The sequence below is a fragment of the Peromyscus californicus genome, unplaced genomic scaffold (genome assembly GCF_007827085.1).
Source record: "Peromyscus californicus insignis strain IS unplaced genomic scaffold, ASM782708v3 Scaffold_7__1_contigs__length_154581171, whole genome shotgun sequence".
Classification (NCBI taxonomy): domain Eukaryota; kingdom Metazoa; phylum Chordata; class Mammalia; order Rodentia; family Cricetidae; genus Peromyscus; species Peromyscus californicus.
The window spans coordinates 12,043,295-12,062,804 of NW_026294595.1; the positions used below are offsets into that span (position 1 = coordinate 12,043,295).

A 19,510-nucleotide genomic window follows, 5' to 3' on the forward strand; every position below is an offset into this window, starting at 1 on the left:
GGCTTTGTGTGTGCATCGAGGTGGGATCTGTCATCCTGCCCTGGGCCAGGTAAACTGAGGGAGACGCAGGGACTGACACAACGCTGCGAGTCAGATCGAGTCAGAGCTCTTGTGGACTGGTCACTCCCCTTTCTCCCAGCTTCCTTCCATGACATCAGTCTCAGAGGCTTGGGTTTGTGGGGTTCTTTACCAAGAACCCATGGCTCCGACTCCTGATAGATGAGTCCAGAGCAAAGTAATTTCAATTGCAAGATCAGTTATTTATGCTTTGAAGTCCCTCCCACAGTCACAATGTCCGCAGGACACCACACTGTCGATCCTTCCAGCACCTCTCACCAGGGAATCTAGGGGGCTCAGTTCGGGAGGCGGGATGTCCTGCGGATCCTGGCAAGGACAGAGGACTGGAAGGGGACTCTATAAGACCTGAGCCCATTAACCAGATTGATGGGGCCACAGGGGCGTGGGTGTGTAGCCCAGCCAGATGCACGTTCCCGGGTCTGTCTTTGCAGAGGGCCATGCAAGGGCGCCCCGAGTTACAGGAGTCACCTTCTAGTCTCTACCGAGGTGCAGCGGCCTCATCACTCTGCAGGAGACACTGCCGGCCTGGGTCCACGTGCACCTAAGGTAAAGTTACAGGTCCAGAGCCGGCGCTACAGCCCCGCCCTCCTTAACTTTCGCAGGCGGCCCCGGGGCAGGAAGTGAGAGGGCGGGTTGGAGGCGGTGCTTGGGTCGCGGGGGAGGTGCCGGGCGAGGGTGCCAGCTCCGCCCCCGGCCCCGCCCGGCCGTGGCCGCGCCCCCTGCACCCCCAGCGCCCGGGATCCGCGGAGCCTCAGAGTCCCAGCGCCCCGCGAGGAACGCAGAGCCCGCGGGCCGGGCGAACAAAGCGACGGCGGCGCGGGCAGCCCAGGCGCCGGAGGCACGGAGCGAGCGACCCGCTGCGCCTTTGTCTCGGGCGGGGCAGGAGCGGCGGTCGGCGCGGGGCGCCCCGAGCGCAGAATGCGGCGCCGGGAGGGGCGGATCGAGGAGCGCTGCGGCAGCAGGAGGCGTGGAGCCCGGGCCGGAGCTCAAGCGGACTTGTGTGTGTGAAGGGGGTACCCGGCGCGCTGCCCCGCGAGCGCCTGGTGGCCGCACGTGGGCGGGAGCGGCTGCCCGCTAGTAGCCCGAGGAGGAGGAGGAGGAAGAGGAGGGCCGCGCGGCCGCGCAGCGGGGACCCGAGGCGGCCTGCACGAAGCCCCGCCCCGGCCGCCTAGCCCCGCGCGGGCGGGCGGGATGCCCCGCGGTCACCGCACTTCGGCCAGAGCGCTGCCCTGAAAGAGGTGGTCCAGCGGCCGCGGCGGCGAGCGCACGGGCGCCGCGGGCGCCATGGAGCAGTGGCGGCAATGCGGCCGCTGGCTCATCGATTGCAAGGTCCTGCCGCCCAACCATCGTGTCGTGTGGCCCTCGGCGGTGGTCTTCGACCTGGCGCAGGCGCTGCGCGACGGCGTCCTGCTGTGCCAGCTGCTGCACAACCTCTCCCCCGGCTCCATCGACCTGAAGGACATCAACTTCCGGCCGCAGATGTCCCAGGTGAGGGTCCCGGCGTGTGAGCTGCGGGGCACGCTGACTGGAGCGCCGAGGTGGCGGCCGCGGGAGGCCCTGGCGCCCTGGTCCGAGCGGTTGGCTCAAGGGTCAATGCAGAGTGGGGGCAACGTCTCTGTCTCCACTTCCCGCTCTAGCGAGTGGCGGTCCCCGAAGGCGCGAAGTTGGCCAAAGTCCCCCACGCCTAGGGCGCGCCACCACCGCCACGGGGACCGTTTGTGTGCGCCGGCTCCCTGGTCCGCGCTGCCTCGTGGAGGGCGACTCGAGTCTCCGCGTGGCACCCAGCACTGCAGTCTGGCGCCCAGGCCCGGGTCCCCGAGTGACCCTTCTAACCCGGTGCGTGCCACGCTGAGGCCGCGTCCTCGGGCTGCGCGCCTGGCGTCGGAGCTGGTGGAGGATGAGCTGGAGCGGTGGCTGCACTGACCCAGGGCGCGGCGGAGGGGCCGGGCCGGGCGGGGTGCGCGGGCCGAAGGGAGCGGGAGGGCCGGGCGCCGCCCCCTCTTCGGCCTGCGCCTCCTCCGGACCCCAGCCTGGGAGGGAGTCCTCTTCGTCTCCTCACCGCCCTCCACTTCGGCCGTCGCTCTAGTGTGGCCTTTGTGGAGGCCGAGGCACGCGTGTGGCCGCAAGGCAGGGCAGGGCAGGGCAGGAACATGTCCACTCCGCTGACTGAAGCTGCTTTTCTTGGCCCCTTGAAGGGAACTTGGCCGAGAGTTAAGCAGATTCGAGGCATGTGGCCCGCCTTCCGGGGGTCTCGGATCCCCCGCCCGATCGCTCTTTAAAGGGATCCTGGCAGGCAGAGGGAAGAGCAAGGCAGCCCTGGTTCGGTTCAGCCAGTACTGTCCAGGTGCGACCCGCCCACTTCGCAACTCCAAGTGGACGCTGGGTATTCTCTACCCGGACTTCTGGAAACGCGGTGTCTAGGGGCGGGGTGGGAGTCTGTGAGAGTCACTGATCCTAATATTCTGGCGGGTTCCACCCCTCCCCCCTAAAGCCTCTGTCTGCCCTTTGGCTGTGCCTGCCTTTCCAAAGAGATGGGGCCAGCTATTTCCCGTTTGACAAAGGAGAGCCCCAGAAGGGAAAGAGAGGGGTTGTCCTCCTACTTGATACTAACACCCCAGCAGCCCAGAGAGCCAGAGAGGGAGCCCTCAGGGCCTCACTTGCAGCTAGAGCCCTGAAAGGTCTGAGTGACGGTATGCCCAAGTGGCACGCTCCAAGGATTGCTGTGGAGAGGACTTTAACAGATCTGGAAGGGTGAGTCTCCCTCCCCCACGTTGGGGCGGGGAGGCTGCGGAGTTCTTAGCCCCTTTCATAACTAGAGAAAGAAAAGGGAGGGGGCACCTCCTGCACACAGCTGGGTCTTGAGTCCCCTCTCCCCGTGGGCTGTCCCTGAACTGTCGGAGGCTAAGGCTGGCTTGCTTCTGACAGGTTCTGCTGATGGGCCTAGAGGCTTGAGCCTGAGCCGGGTGGTGGTGGTGGTGGGGTGGGGTTAAGAGGGTGAGACTGATTGGCAGGGAGGTTGGGAGGGACTGTGCCTGACTGGGGAGTGGCTGGTTCCTGTGATTTGGGCTGGATGGGATGAAGGGTGCTGGCTGGGGCAGGCCTCAGGGTTCAGCCCCTCTGTTGGAAATTTCTAGGCGCCACCAACTGTTGGCCTTTACTGACACCAACTCAGAAGGTTGATGTTCTCTTCTTGTTGTTATCTCCTGTAGGCTGGTGTGTCCCAGGGTCCCCACATGGCAGGTACTCTCTGAACCTTCACGGTATTGGGTCAAGTTTAGCCTCATGGCCCTATGTGTATGTTCATAAGGAAAGAAACAACAGTCGTTGCCGGGGCTGGCTGTGCAGGGTCTAGGGAGAGACTTCTTTTCTGTCTGGGTGCTTGCTCTTTGCTACAGGGAAGCTCACATTTCTGATATGGGGAAGATGATGTTATCTTGGTTTGTGGTTGCTTGAGCGCAGAAGGAATCACAGCTGCCCTTTCCTGAACTGCCTTGGGCTATACACAATCTGTAGAGTGGTGTGCCACCTCTGACCTGTAGACAACAGTTAAAGCTCAGAGAGGTCCACACATGTGCCCTGGGTCACCCAGACGGTAAACGGCATAACCAGCTTTTATATGCACATCTTCCTAAAGAAATGGTGATTTCAAGACTTCCCTCAGCTGATCTGCAGCCTCACTGACTTCTTTGGGCTTTCCCTGGGACCTGTGGGCTTTCTGGGGTGATAGTAGGAGCATGCCTGGTTTCCCTGGACATCTGGATCCTTTATGGGGGAGTCAGCAGGACCATTTGGCAAGGCATGAGAGAGCATTTCCTTTCTCCCTGCTTGTCATGTGCCAGAACATGTTCAGCTCACTGGCCTCTGATGTCCCCCATTCCATGAAGGCCACATGGCTTTCTGGTCAATCTTCAGGACTCAGAGCTCCCCTCTCACTTTGAGTTTAATCTCAGCTGGGCTGTTGGATCTAGGGGACCATAATGGCTTTTTTCTTTTTGAGACAGGGTCTGACTATAACCTGGACTTATAGATTAGGCTGACCTGGAGCTCCCAGAGACCTGCCTGCCTCTACCTCCCAAGTGCTGAGATGAAAGGAAGTTACCCCCGTGCCAGGCCTGGCGATAGACGGTTATCTAGCGTCTGTCCTGTTCTGATGGTCATGGAGAGATACTGGCTGCCTGCTTTGTTGTGCCGTCTTGGACGGGCAGGATGTACTTTGTTGTACTCCAATGCCTGGAAGCCACTTTGGGCTTAATTAAACTAATTAGGTATGGTCACTAGTTATTGAGCCGAAGAAGGGACCTAGTGGAGTTGCAGCGGGTACAGTGGGAGTTCACAAGGGTGCCCGTGTCAGCTGACAGTCCACACGTTTGCTCTGGGGAGGCCTCTTCGAGAGGGGCCTCTTTCCCCAACCTCTGTCATGCTTATAGCACTCTGGTGGCTTCTCCCTTTAGGACATCGATGGTCTGTCTGCTGCAGGGACCCAGTGTCGATCTCTGGACTACCAGGGTTTGCCTCTAGGACCTCGGGGTCCTCCACGCTCCACCTCTCCCCGACCCTCCCCCCTGGTACTGTTTGTCTCTCTCTCATGTTTTTTCCTTTCGTACCCACCACAAGCTTACTTACTGACCTCCTTCCAGCCTGGCTCTGGTTTTTTTTTTTTTGTTTTTTTTTGGTGTTTTGAGACAGGATTTCTGTGTAGCTTTGGCTGCCCTGGAACTCACTCTGTAGACCTCGAACTCAGGCTGGCCTCGAACTCAGAGATTTGCATGCCTCTGCCTCCCCAAGTGGGATTGAGGGCATATGCCACCACTGCCCAGCTCCAGCCTGGTTCTTTATGTCAGCTGGTTGAGGGGCCTCTTCCTTCTCCAGGAAATGTCTTTTGAGTGCTGTCTCCTGTCCTGAGCCTTGTTCGGGGTTAACACTGCTCAGGTATATATCTCTCGGGTTGTGTTATCCACACTCTGTGTTCTCACAAACATCCCTTATGCCTACCCACCTAGACTCAGGTCCTGGGGGATTTAGATCCTGAAGGATGTTGCCATCTGAGTGTGGTGTTGGGTCCTCAAGGATGTGAACCTCTCCAGGCAGGGCTGCATCCTTTCTGACTCCCTTCAGCCTGGCCTCCCGTGCAGAGCAATGGTCTTTCCTTTTACTTTCTTCATTCAAGGAATAAGTCCCTTACCTGGCTCCCTGTCACAGGCTGGGGAGGAACAGGAGGGGAGCAGGCTGGCCAGTGTTCTTATGAAGTCTCAGCAAGCAAGGGCAGCTAGTGGGTATGGCTGAAATGTTTTTTGATTGAGAAAGGAGCCGCTGGATGGGTATCCAGTTTCTTGAGTGTATGTGCGGAGATTCTGTTGGAGAGTCTGAGATTCAAGACACAGCGATTTTGGCAAGCAGAGAAAGGAAAGCTGATTCTCAAGGAAGCCAGGCAGTTTTACAAAGATTTATTAGTGTGTGTGTGTGTGTGTGTGTGTGTGTGTGTGTGTGTGTGTGTGTGTGTACAAGAGTACAGATGTCCTGGAGGTCAAAAGAGAGTATTCAATTCCTTGGAGCTGGAGTTACAGCCAATTGTGTGTTGCCTGATGTGGGTGCTGGGAACCAAACTTGGGTCCTCTGGAAAAGCAGCAAGTGCTGCTTAACCAGTGAGCCATCTTTCCAGCCTCAAGCCCGGCAGTTTTTTGTCCTGAGAATGGCTCTGACTCACCACCAACCTGTATAGTTCAGGCCACTTTCTTGTGAACCTCTGAGGGTAAGCAGGAACTTGGTACTGTATGCCCCTAATGACCAGTGCATTCCAAAAAGTGTGCTCTCTGTCACCACAGCATGACTGTCTTTTTCAGAGGCAGTGGCTACAAGCAGGCTACCCAGGTGTCCCAGTTAAGTGTCCTTTCTGGCAAAGGTGACCTGGGATCTTCAGCTACACCTCTCCCAGACATTCTTTCATTGATCTTTATGGCCAAGGTGCAGGCTTGGGTTTTGGGGTTGGCTGAAGCCTCAGGATTAGACTCAGGCCGTGTACCTGGCACCCTTTCCCTGGGATCAGAGCAGGTGGCTCGAGGCTCAGCCTTGCCTGTTGACTGGGGATGTTGAGTTTAACTGATTGTTGGGGAACCTAGGTTTTAAGGAGGTGCTTTGAGATAAGGTAAATATTGATTTCTCCTCTCCCTTCCCCCTCTTCTCTTCCTTTCTCCTCTCCCCACTTCTTTCTCTCTTCCCACCCAGAGTGGGTTATGTTTCCTGTTTTATTCTAATCTGCTACAACCATTATTTACCTCGGTGCTCACATTGTCTGAGGCGACAGTGGGAACCGGTCCAGGTTGGCGTCTGTATATCTCTGGCACATTCCCAGTCATTCTGGGAGCATCACTGGCTTGCTGGCACAAGATGTTCTAGGCTCATCTGTGTTCTTTTGTCCTAGCTCAGGAGTTGGCCTCTGCTTCAGTAGATGTAGTTCCTTGGTAGGAGAGGGGTATATAGAGGCCAAGATAAGGAAGGGTCTGTTCAGGACTCCTGGGTGCTCTTAGTTTACCAGGGTAGATATATGTGAGAGCATACATGTATATATGTGTCTATACACATCTGTGTATGCACATGTTCTTTTTTTAAAAATTATTTATTTATTTTTATTTTATGTGCATTGGTGTTTTGCCTACATGTATTTTTTTGTGTGAGGGTGTCAGATCTTGGAATTACAGACAGTTGTGAGGTGCCAGGTGGGTGCTGGGAATTGAACCCAGAAGAGCAGTCAGTGCTCTTAACCACTGAGCCATCTCTCCAGTCCTGTATGCGCACATTCTATACGTATTTGTGTTCTATGTATGTTAACGCTGCTGATGCTGAGTTACAGCTAGATTTTCACAGGACTAGAGAGACAGTTCTGTGGTTAAGAGCTCTTGCTGCTCTTGTGGAGGACCTGAGTGTGAATTCCAGCACCTATGATGGCTGGCACACAGGGGCTTATTATTCCATTTCCTAGGGATTCAACACCTTTTACTGGCCTCTGAGGGTAATTGGATTCATGAAAACAGACAACACACACACACACACACACACACACACACACACACACACACACCCCTTTAGATTTACACATTCTTAGTGGTCATAACAAAAAGTGACAAATGTGTAACATTCATTAAAATTTTTTTCCAACTCTACCCTTTTCTTTTGGACACAGAGTCTCACTATGTAGTCCTGGCTGTCCTGGAACTCACTATGTGGACCAGGCTGGCCTTAAACTCACAGAGATCCATCTGCCTCTGCCTCCCGAGTGCTGGATTTAAAGGCATGCACCACCACTCCTGGGAGAAAGTTTATGATTATTATGTGTGAATATGATGTGTATGTGGGTAGTCATACCACGGTATGTGTATGGAAACAACTTTGTGGAGGTGATTCTCTCCTCCCACCTTTACCTGCTGCATTCCAGGGCTCAAACTCAGGTTGCCAGGCTTGCATAGCAAGCACCCTTACCTCCTGAGCCATCTTGCCTACCCTAACACTAATTTTAATGATATATTTTATGTAGGGTATGCAATTTTAGCAGAACACCCCTAAGAGGGTGAAAATCAGGTCTTGGGGGTGGGTGTAGAAGCCCTTTCTTGTCATGGGTAAAGATGTGTCTGTAAAGAACCCAGCTTTGTGCAGGGAGGGTGAGGTGTGTGGAGTGTCTGAAGGACTCCTCGGGGCACAGGTAGTGGGAACAAAGTGGGAGAATGTGATTCTGGGTGCTGGTGTTTCTGCAGGGAACTGTTTGAGATGCTCAAGACTTGCTGAGAGTGCAGGGGCAGGACTTTAGGGAGTGCAGGTGCAGGACTTTAGGGAGTGCAGGTGCAGGACTTTAAGGAGTGCAGGTGCAGGGCTTTAGGCAGCCTAGCCCCTAGGCCTGGGCCTGGTGTTCACACAGTGGACCACTCAATGGAGCAGTAGCATCTGCTGAAGGGCAGACACACTTAACACTATCATGAATTGTTTGTGTGGTGTGTGTTGATTAAAAAAACAAAAAACAAAAAACCTGGCTTGCTTGCTAGTCAGGGTGTTGCTGAGAGGAAGCTGAGGGCCAGGTTGGAGGTCTTTGTGAAGAACTGCCTGACCCTGCTTTGGTCCCTGGGGACATAAGCTCAGTAAGCCAGGAATAGGGAGCTGTCAAGCTGTACCCTTATTTGTTGGGGGCCTGACAAGGAAAATGCTTTCCTCCAACCCTGGTTCTCAGTTGAGTTCTTTCTTGCTTTGAGGGTTAGGTGACCCAAATTGTCCCTACCCTGAAGGAAGTTGTTCTCATCCTCTCAGAAGCTATGGGGTCTCCAGAGGGTGGTTGGCAATATGATCTCCCTTTTGAAAAATGGTTCAGTTTATTTTTTATTTATATGTGTGTTTGTGTGTCTATGTGTGTGTGTATGTGTGTGCGTGCAGGTGCCTATGGAGGCCAGAGAGAGTGTCTGATCTTTGAGAGCGGGAGTTACAGCTGGCCTGTGTGAGAGCAGGCGCTCTTTTTTTGTTTTGTTTTGTTTTGGTTTTGGTTTTTGGAGACAGGGTTTCTCTGTGTAGCTTTGTGCCTGTCCTGGAACTCACTCTGTAGCCCAGGCTGGCCTCAAACTTAGAGTTCCTCCTGCCTCTGCCTCCCGAGTGCTGGGATTAAAGGCGTGTGCCACCACCGCCCGGCTGAGAGCAGGTGCTCTTAACCACTGAGCCCTCTCTCTGTCCTCCATGTCCTCTTCTGAGGACCCTCCTGATGCAGCATTTGTCACCGGGCCTGTTCCTTTTGTCTTTGTGTCCAGGGGATGTGTGGGTTCAGGAGCACAAACTCAGAACAGACAGTGCAGAGCGACGGGCCGGGTGGGGCGGGTAGCCACTGTGGTAGGACCTTGTGTTAGGTAGATGCAGGTCATAGTCTCCCCAGTTAGCCCCCACCCCATCCAGGCTTCCCTCCCCAAATTCCTTGAAAACATCTTTTTCTCCCACACCCCAGCCTGGCCATCCATCTTTCTCCTGAAGCAGGGTACTCAGTGTTTTCTGTAAAGTTAAATCGTAGTATTTTAGGCATCATGGGCTTGATGGCCTCTGTTGTAAACGTTCCCCTGCCCCCAACTCTGCCCTTATAGCAGGAAGTTGTACCTGTAGCTGTTCTCTGAACTGAGAGTGTGGCTGTGCTCCGGTACAATGTATTTATGGAGATAGAATTCTGAATTTCATAAGGTGTTCCTTTCAGGCACTAAAATGTAACCTTTCTTAAGAGCTGAGGATGTAGCTTGGTGACATTTGCCAGGCTGGGTTCCATCCCCAGCACCACAATACTCTCTCTCTCTCTCCTCTCTCTCCTCTCTCTCTCTCTCTCCTCTCGCTCTCGCTCTCTCGCTCTCTCGCTCTCTCTCTCTCTCTCTCTCTCTCTCTCTCTCTCTCTCTCCTCTCTCTCTCCTACCTTCCTTGTCTTGTAGGATGTACGAAGCAGGGTAGGTGGTGGCACAGGCCTGACATACCAGTTACTTGAAATGCTGAGGCAGGAGGATCCCCATTCAAGACCCATCTGACAACTTATTGAGACTCTGTCTTAAAATAAAGAGTACAGGGACTAAGAATATAGCTTAATGGTAGAGGACATTCCTAACATACACAGAGTCCTAGGGTCAATACCTAGGGGAAGACTATCAACTGTGTGTCCTACAAGACCAAGGGACTTCTAAGACCAGCATCCACCAGGCAGTGGTGGTGCACACCTTAAATCCCAGCACTTGGGAGGCAGAGACAGGCGGATACAGGACAGCCAGGGGCTATACAGAGAAACTCTTGTCTTGAAAAACCAAAACCAAAACAAACAACAACAACGAAAAAAATCAGCATCCGTACATTTGGTACTGGGAGTGCTAGGGTCTGTTGACCTGTGCTTCAGGTCATTCCCTTCTGTCCTGGTTGATTTTTCTGTCAACTTGACACAAGCAAGAGTCCTCTGAGAAGAGGAATCTCAATTGAGAAAATGCCTCCATCAGATGGCCTGTAGGGAAGTCTGTAGGGCATTTTTTTTCTTGATTAATTGATGTTGGAGGCCCAGTCAGCCCACTATGGGCAGTGCCATCCCTGGGCAGGTGGTCCTAGGGTGTTTAAGAAGGCAGGCTGAGCAGACCAAGGGGGATCAACTCAGTATGCTTTGCTTCACTTCCCACCTCCAGGTTCCTGCCGCGGCTTCCACTGATGATGGACTATAACCTGTAACCCAAATAAACCCTTTCTACCCAAGTTGGTTTTGGCCATGGTGTTTTGTTTATCTCAGCAGTAGAAACCTAACTAAGACACCTTCCCAGTGATTTCCTGCACCCAGCTTGTCCTCCAACCCCCCCCCCCCCCCCCCCCCCCCCCCCCCCCCCCCCCCCCCCCCCCGCTTGCACTTCCCTATCCTGAGACTCACCTGGTATCAGGTGTCTCTCTTTCTCTGTCTGGCACCTGGTGCTCTAACTCAGCCTCTGGCTGCCTCTGTTGCTTCCCACTTCCTGCTCATGTACTCTGCAGTCCCTCCCAAGCCTTACTCTTTGTTTTTGTTCTGCTCCCATACCTCCCCAGGCCAGGTCTAAACTTGGAGAAGGGCTCTTGGCCCCCTTCACCCCCATACCAGTTCATCTCTGTCCTGCTCTTTGCTGCTGGTCTACATACTTCATTTTGTGCCAAAAACCCTTGACAAGCTTGTCTAACAGGAAGTGCTGGACAAGAGCAAAATGCTGACCTGTTTTTCTCATGCTTCCTTGATGACCTCGGTCCTCGAGGTCAGTTAGTGCCCTCCGTAAAGTGTCCTAGATGTGGAAGCCAGGCTGATGAGGGTCCTTTGAACTTGGTTTTCTTACCTGAAATAGGATGACAGCTCTCCCACCCCCACAGCTCTTAGGAGGATTTTGTGGGAAATGTATGCCAGGGAACAGGCTTGGCTGCCTCAGGATGCTGCATGCCCTGCCCTCCCTTTATTGCTGCTTACTCCCGTGGTACCCCAGATCTGTGCTGGGCTGGACAGCGACCTTCCTTTCCTGTCCCCTTCCCTCCTCACCAGTGGCTCACCTGCAGCAGAGTCCTGGCCCTTGGCACTATTAGTTGATGGGGACACTATTAGTTAATATCCCCCTGGCCTGAGGAGGAGGCTCTTCTGGTCTTGTGTCCCTGGGTGGAGTTTGAGATGACTGAAAAGGCCTTCTGCCCTGTCTCTGTGGCTTCTTGGGCAGGAACTTCTGGGCTGGGTAGGCAGGAGGTGGACATACATCATCTTTGCTGTGAGTGTGTTTCAGAGTTGTACCAGCCCTCTGGTACAGAGTGGTTGGGATGCATAAAGCTAGGGGGATGGGAGAGGGCTTCCTGGAGAGATGGTACTTGAAAACTGGGAGCTTTTTGTAACTAACGGTGGAGATAGGGGCTATTCCAGGGAGAGGGCTTTGTGTAGACAGAAGCCTGGAGGCTCCTCCACTCTGTGCCTCACCCTAGATCATGGGGTTCTGTGTTTTATGAATCTGTACCCCAGAGGCAGGCAAGGCATGGTGGGTGGGATGATGGTGACCAGTGAGGCTATTGATTGAGTCCATCCTCAGTGCCTGACAAGTGTGGTGTTCCCCTGGCTGCAGGCAATAAGCCTGGCTTGCTTGCTAGTCAGGGTGTTGCTGAGAGGAAGCTGAGGGCCAGGTTGGAGGTCTTTGTGAAGAACTGCCTGACCCTGCTTTGGTCCCTGGGGACATAAGCTCAGTAAGCCAGGAATAGGGAGCTGTCAAGCTGTACCCTTATTTGTTGGGGGCCTGACAAGGAAAATGCTTTCCTCCAACCCTGGTTCTCAGTTGAGTTCTTTCTTGCTTTGAGGGTTAGGTGACCCAAATTGTCCCTACCCTGAAGGAAGTTGTTCTCATCCTCTCAGAAGCTATGGGGTCTCCAGAGGGTGGTTGGCAATATGATCTCCCTTTTGAAAAATGGTTCAGTTTATTTTTTATTTATATGTGTGTTTGTGTGTCTATGTGTGTGTGTATGTGTGTGCGTGCAGGTGCCTATGGAGGCCAGAGAGAGTGTCTGATCTTTGAGAGCGGGAGTTACAGCTGGCCTGTGTGAGAGCAGGCGCTCTTTTTTTGTTTTGTTTTGTTTTGGTTTTGGTTTTTGGAGACAGGGTTTCTCTGTGTAGCTTTGTGCCTGTCCTGGAACTCACTCTGTAGCCCAGGCTGGCCTCAAACTTAGAGTTCCGCCTGCCTCTGCCTCCCGAGTGCTGGGATTAAAGGCATGAGCCACCACCGCCCCGGCTGAGAGCAGGTGCTCTTAACCACTGAGCCCCTCTCTCTGTCCTCCATGTCCTCTTCTGAGGACCCTCCTGATGCAGCATTTGTCACTGGGCCTGTTCCTTTTGTCTTTGTGTCCAGGGGATGTGTGGGTTCAGGAGCACAAACTCAGAACAGACAGTGCAGAGCGGGTCAGCTGAGGTCCTGCAGCTGTGTGGTAAGCCAGGGCAGGCCTCTTGCCTCCGGAGCTCCACAGTCTTCTGTCTCCACTCTGCTTGCAAATCTTCAGGTCTTTGGCAGGGTCCTCACCTTTGGGAGGCTGTGATGTCAGAAGGCCAGTGACTGAATCCAAAGGGCTGGCCTAGCTGGCTCTGTCCTGGCCACATGGCTTCCTGGCCTCTCCTTGACCTGTTTCCAGGGACTCACCTGGTCACTTCCTCAACCCTATTTGCAAAGCATCTGCCATTGGCCATTGGGCCACAGAGATAGCTCTGTGTGTTGACCTGATGACTGTAGAGAAGCAAGCTGGAAGGAGACTGGGGCTGGGCGCTGCTACCCATAGGACCTTCAGGCTGGCTTCCTGGCCAGGTGATGGTGGCCCCCTTGCCTTCTTGTGTTTCTTGGGAAGTTCATGTTCCCAGGTGTTTCATCTTAGCCACACCAGCAAACAGGCAGCTTAAGGGAGGTTCAGCTGGGCCTGCAGGGAAGCGTGGGCCTAGGGTAAGGCATCCTCACCGCCTTCACTCAGCTCCTGTCTGTCAGGAGTAGCCGTGGCTCCTGCCTTTGTGTTTCTGCTCACGGAAGTCTCCTGTGCACTCCTCCCGCTTGTCAACATCCTCTGTGGAGTGTGGCCATGCCACATCCGCTCCTTCCCCCAGGGCTGGGATTCTAGACCCCACCCACTCACACAGAGCTGACCTTATGCAGACCACTGGGGACCAATGGCTCCGTCCTGGTCTTGGCCTCAGGCACTTGGGCAGGGTGTGGTTGCAGACATGTCTCTGGGTGGACACCAGCAGGGCCCTCTTAGCCCATATCACCTCTTGCAGATACTATGTCTTCTTGGCTGTTGGTTTTGGGCCTTGCTTTCTCATTCTCTGAAGGGGGCTTTTTAAGAGCAACTGAATGGGGTTTGGTTGAGGACTGATTGAAGGTAGCCGAGGGAATTCGCAGTGATGAGGACAGTACCTGACCTGTGAGAAGGGCTTTGTGGATGGGGTACCCTTACACCCCTTACAGAGTTGGAGCTGAGATTCATTCCACCCAGCTGCTAACAGGCCCAAGAGAACGGAGTCACTTCAGGGCCCCTTGCATGGCCCTGGTCATTCCCTGCCTCCCTTTTCTCCCCCAGCAAGGCTGAGCCCACACTCAGCCTGTGATCACGCCCCCCCCCCCCGCCCTGGCACCCAGGGGCCCCCTGACTGCCTAGTATCCTGTAGTTATCACTGTCTTTGGCTTCTGGATCCAAAAGATAAACAAGAATAGCAAACCCCACAGAGGCGAGGAGGTGACAGGTCCGCGTGAGGCTTGCTTGACCGGGGGCCAGACTGAGATTTCCTGAAGCCTGCCAGCGGCAGCTTCACAAGGACAGACTCAGCTACAAACGGTGTTCTGTGGTGTGTGTTTGCCACTCTTTAGAGAGTTTGTGTAAGGATTAAAAGAATTTTTATAGGGCTGCTCCCGCCCTGGAGCCAGCTCAGACCTGAAGCCATTCATGGCCCTCCTGGCTCCTCTTCTGCACGCCGGGTTGCGGGGCTAGTGCAGCCATGCGGTCCCCTTTTCCTCCACTTGCTCCTAAGCCTTGGCTTTCCCAGGACCCCAGAGCTTGTCCCCAGCCCCCACCCCCCTTCGCCATCTGCTCAGGGTGTGGCGAGTCGCCTGCTTATCTTCTCTCATTAGATGACCTTTCAAAAGGTTGCTGACGCCGCCACCGTGGGGGGCATCGAGCCCTTGGTGGCTGCATTAGGAGGGTTCCGAGGTAGGAGGTGGGAATGAGCTCCCAGGATCCTGTACTCTTCAGGTACCACGTTGTCTTTCTGTTCCCGGTGCCATCCCTAGCCCCTCCCTCCACTGGTTCTCCCATTTAAACACAGTGTCTCTGACACTGCCTTTGCAGCGAAGTTCTTTTGATTTTCACAGTTATCGTCTACTGGGGTGCACAGCCTGGCGCAGGTGGTGTGGGCTGCGGAGTGTGGACATAGGACTTCATTTGTTGGCTAAGGAGCGGAGATGCATGGTGTTGAGCCTCCTCTTGGGTCCCACTGCTGTGAGATGCTTCGGTTAAGTATCCCCTCCTGATTCCAGAGCCTTATTCCTGCTGGCACTGGAACCCCAGAGGTCTGAGGCTCACACTGTTTCTTCTCCTTCTCCTCCTCCTCTTCCTCCTTCTCCTCCTCTTCCTCTTCCTTTTTTTTTTTTTTTTTGCCTTGTTCTCTACCCTCAGTGAGATGCAGAGGTTTGTGGTCATATGAGGGCATGGGCCCCCCATCTCTTAACTGTGTAAAAGGGTGATCAGCCCAAGACTGTTAGATCATTATCCCCTGGTATAAAGGGCAGCTGGTTAGGTATAGTCTAGCCACATGACATGCCCCCCCCATGGGGGCGTTGTGGAAGGCTCAGGTCCCTTATGCCCATTCAGCCCTGTTCTGAGACCTGCCTTCCCTCTTTGCCCAGGTTCCTCCCACTCTTCCCTCTGCTCCCTTCTCCCCATCTGTGCCCCTCTCCATCCTTAATGTATTCATTTGGCAGCTGGGAGAGGAGGGGCTACAGCTGCTTTGGTGAAAGGAAACACCCGTCTTTGGATCTGGGCTGTTTGCACCTGTAAGTGATACATTACTCTTTACCGTCTCAGCCCAGGGCACAGTCTCCATCCTGAGACGTCCCTTCCCTTTGCTGGTTTTCACTCAGAGCTCGCAGGAAGCCTGTCTGAGGCAGAGCAGCCCTGGAGACCAGCAGGTTGCTGTGCTTCGCCAAGCCTCAGTTTACTCATCGCTTCAGTGGCAGGGCGGCTCGCCCACTCTCATCCTGTTCCTGCGTGCTCACCTTTCCACCTGCCTTCTCTTTTGCTTTATCTCTTTATTTGAGACAGTCTCCTGTAGCTGTCTGGCTGAGGATGACCTTGAACTCCTGATCCTTCTGCCTCTACCTCCCAAGTGCTGGCATTACGTGCCTGTGCCACAATGTCTGGCTCTTCTTGCCTTTCTCGGGCCTTCCACAAGCCTTCCTTGAGGTCTGAGCCCCTTCTCCCACTGAGTCTGCACTCCTGCTGAGCAGGTGGGGCGGGTGCCCCTGGGCAGCTGTCTGGGGATTACCTAAGATTCCCCTCTCAATCTCCAGAAGCCAAGAGACAGCTTCCCCTCAGTGCTGGTCTCCTTCATCCATCCTCAGCTTGCACCTGCTACATGTCCCTCCCCTCCGCCCCCCAGCTGTCAGGAAGAGAGAGAAGCCCCTCTTTGCAACTCCTTTGAGGAGCCAGGGCCAGACTCCGCATAAGCGATGAAGGAGGGTATCCCAGTGGGTGCGGCTCTGTGGCCCTGTGCTTCAGGCCTGTGAAGAGGGATCATCTTGTCTCCCACATGCCTTCTAGGGGGGTAGAGGAAGACTTGAATGGCGCGTGAAGTTGCTTGTCTTTCTCCAGGGCTGCTGTCTGGTGTGTGTGTGTGTGTGTAATTACTCTTGTGGTGAGCCGTCCTGCCCTGCCAGTGACTCTTCAGCTCTGTGCTCCGTGCTCTGGTTGACAAGTCCTCTCTTCAGCTGCTCCTAGAGGTGGGGCACGTTCCTGTGGGAGTGAGGCAGCCGTCTGGAGCCCCCCAGGCAAGCTCTGGCAGTGGCTGCTTTTAATAATGACGTGGCTCTTTGGGTGAATCTCAGTTTTCCCCAGATTAGTTGATGACGTAATGGTCTTGTGCCCCACCCTGGAGCCCAGACCTGCCCTGGCATTTTGGGGAATGTGAACATTTGAGACTTACGGCGCAGATTTGGATGGTGGGGTGGGTGTGCTTCTGGACTGTTGGTTTAGCAGGTGCTAAGAATGCGTTGTCAGGAGAGGGTGGGGAGTGATGAGCCCTAGCCGTGCTCCTCACCTTTGTTGTATGTTGTGTGTTGTGTACACACACACACACACACACACACACACACACACACACACACACACACGCATGCACGCACACGCACACACACACGCATGCATGCACGCACACGCACACACACACACACATGCATGCACGCACACGCACACACACACACACACGCATGCATGCACGCACACACACACACGCACGCACGCGCGCGCACACACGCACGCACGCACACACACACACACGCACACGCACACGCACGCACGCACACACACACGCTCCATGTATGTGCACTAAGGCTTGGCTGCTTGGTGCAGTGTGCATCCCAGGAGCGAGGTTCCTGGGATGACGGTGGGTGGGGCCGAGTCGTGGAGGACTCTGGGTTCTGGAGGTCAGTGTGATCTGCTCCCAGGCCCAGTGCCTGTCTGTGTCTCCTAAGGCTGGGACGTGTAATTCATGGCCTCTGGTTGTTTTGGGGTGTCTGTCTGCTCAGGGCCCTGTGAACCTCGTTTTGCTCATTGAGCTGTCTATCCTGTTGATGCTTGTGGATGAGGAGTTGGCCTTTCTACTGGGGGGTGCTGGCTGCTTCCCTGTTGAAAGTTAGGTTGCCCAGGTGTCACAGACAGCCATGGAGGAGGCCTCCCAATTGGGGTTCTGAGAATAGCTGGGGACCATGGCTCAGCCCATTTCTTCGTCCAGCTGAATGGTTCGTCTTTTCCCCATTCTCTCCCACCTGGTACTTGGCCCTACATGGTACCTGGTCCCCATGAATGAACTGTGATGATCCCAGGTAGCATGAAAAATGGTCATCCTAGGCAGGAGGCCAGCTGTCACAGCCACAGCCTGCCGTCCCCAGCAGAGAGGCTCTGGCCCTCAGTCTTCCTCCAGCTTTGTCTTCTGGTTCTTGGCATGTAGACTGATCCTTGGGCTTCTTCCTCATGGGCAGGCAGCTGGGTCGACCGTCCAGCCAGGATAGTGCCTCATGATGGAGGACACAGCCTAGGTACTTTCCTCTGTAGAGTCCTTGGGCCCAGGGAGACGCCTGCCATGCTGCCTGCCCGGACAGTTCTGGGGGATTTCCGAGATGGTTCTAATTAGTCACCGGATGGTCCTGAGGTGGGCTCAACAGCAAAGGATGTTCCCTGGAGTACAGTTTGAAAAGCTTTGGAAACTGAGACTGAGCCCCGAGAACCAGTCTGAGTTCATCATCAGAATGTGGGGCTGAGAACTGGCTCCATACAGGCCCTGCAGGCTTAGTGCCTGCTCTGGGAGGAGGCTCCTCTGCTTCCCCAGATGAGGGATTTGTATCCTTTGTTGCCATCCATAATTCATGTGTTGGAGTGCGCTCTCTCTCTCTCTCTCTCTCTCTCAACTCATGTGTATAATAAAACTTTTTTCCCCTCAAAAAAAGGAAGATAGAATGTCTACACACCACTCCCTCCTTTTCATGCAAATAAACCTTGGGAGAAATTGGCCTGTCATCTCCTTGGGTGTATTTTGTGGTAATTTAGCTGCTTAAATGAAACATCTGTTAGCCAGCAAGGCGCAGGGAGAGCAGGGCTCTAGCTTGCAGCGAGGAGCAGGGAAGCCATTGCGTTCACTGTTCATGGAGAGTGGCTTGCAGGCAGTGGGGGTTGGGGTGGGACCGACACCCAGAGGCCAGGGTGCAGGGGTGGGGGTGGGGAGAGCTAGAGCGTTTGCACTCAGCCCCTTGGGTCCCTGAGGACAAGGGCCCACTTCCGTTCTGTGGCTGGGACAGAAGTTATGTTGGGCTATGGCTGGGACTCCTGGGAAGAAGCTACCCCTGCCCCTGCAGCTTCTGTGAGTCTAAGGGATCCTTACACTCGGGCAGAGTTTCCTCTTGAGGACCCTGAGCTCAGACTTGGGCCCACCGTGGACCTGGCCCTGTGTGCTTGTGGACAAGGTTCCTAGCTACCCCAAGTCTTAGCTGGCATGTTTATAGAAGAGGGCTGCTGTGGGAGGGACTAGGAAGACCCCCTCCCCAGTCTCAGGCCCTGTGTAGATCACAGTCTCTGGCTTCCAGTAAGCACTCCGATTGGTTGTTTGCCATCTCTAGCTTTGGAAACTCCCTCATTATATAATGGGTTTTCCAGGAGAGGGGTTGACAGGCAGTGGTTTTCATGAGTGCCTTGCTGTATGGTATAATGGGGGAGTGGTGCCCATCTCTCTTGGGCACAGGTGGACCCTCGATGCCCATTTGAGGTGGGTGAGAGCTCATCTTTCCTTGGAGGGTTCTGTAGGTTCTGGGGTCAGAGTGAGGGAACACAGGCATGATCTCTCAAGTGGATAGTGGGCAGGAGGCTGTGTTTGCTGAGGCCAGGGGTGCGGGGCCACCCTGTATTTAGGGGAGAGGACAGGGACTCCAAGCTACTGCCTTGAAGGATTCGTGGCAATGAGTATCTGGTCATGTGAATGCCTTCATCCTTGGGAGGGTCATGAGAAGAGAGATGGTAAGAGTGTGTTCAGATTTGGTTCTAGAAAATTCTTCTGGAGGTACGAGACAGCTCTGGGTCTGTGATGGGTGGGCAGTGTGTATAATCAGGGGAAAGAGAGGAACAGGCTATGAGGGAGTTTGTAAGGGGTGGTGGTCTTGGAAACGACTGTACATGGGCAATGCCTTGAATACTAGGCTGGGTTTTGTCCTTGGGGTCAAGTTTTATGGCTGATTGAAGAGACAGGGAAGGACATAGTCTCCAGGAGCTGTTTGAGCTTTTGGAGTGTGTGTGTGTGTGTTTTGTGTGCAGAGGCCAGAGGTCAAAGGTCAATAGTGAGTGCCTTCCTCAGTCGCTCTCCACCTTATTTCAGTTAACCAATGGAGCCACAGAGACAGACAGATCCATCTTGGGTTTTTTTTTTTTTTTTTTTTTTTTTTGGATACAGGCTGTCTTGGGCTAGTGAGATAACTCATTGAGTGCAGGTGTCTATGGACTTGAGTTCTATTCCTGGGACCCACATGGTGGAAGGAGAGAACCTAGTCCTACAAGTTGTCCTCTGACTTCCTTCCATCCATGCACCGTAACTCACATGTGTGAGTGTACATACACACATAATGAACAAAAAAATAAAATTGGGGGAAAAAAAAGAAAAGAAACGTGGCCTTTTACCTCACCT

At 54.3% G+C, this 19,510-nt stretch overlaps 1 protein-coding gene across 6 annotated transcripts in view; it reads left to right on the forward strand.

Annotated features, from left to right (window-relative positions):
* Positions 1-798: 798 nt before the first annotated feature.
* Vav2 (vav guanine nucleotide exchange factor 2) overlaps positions 799-19,510 on the forward strand; it is a 172,125-nt gene continuing 153,413 nt past the window's right edge. For 5 of the 6 annotated variants that reach the window (XM_052723776.1, XM_052723777.1, XM_052723779.1 and 2 more), the window contains exon 1: positions 800-1,566. In XM_052723776.1, coding sequence (XP_052579736.1) covers positions 1,363-1,566 — 204 coding nt within the window. In that variant the 5' untranslated portion in view covers positions 800-1,362. Of the gene's footprint in view, positions 1,567-19,510 lie in introns of all 6 variants that reach the window. The other variant, XM_052723782.1, reaches the window with a different exon arrangement.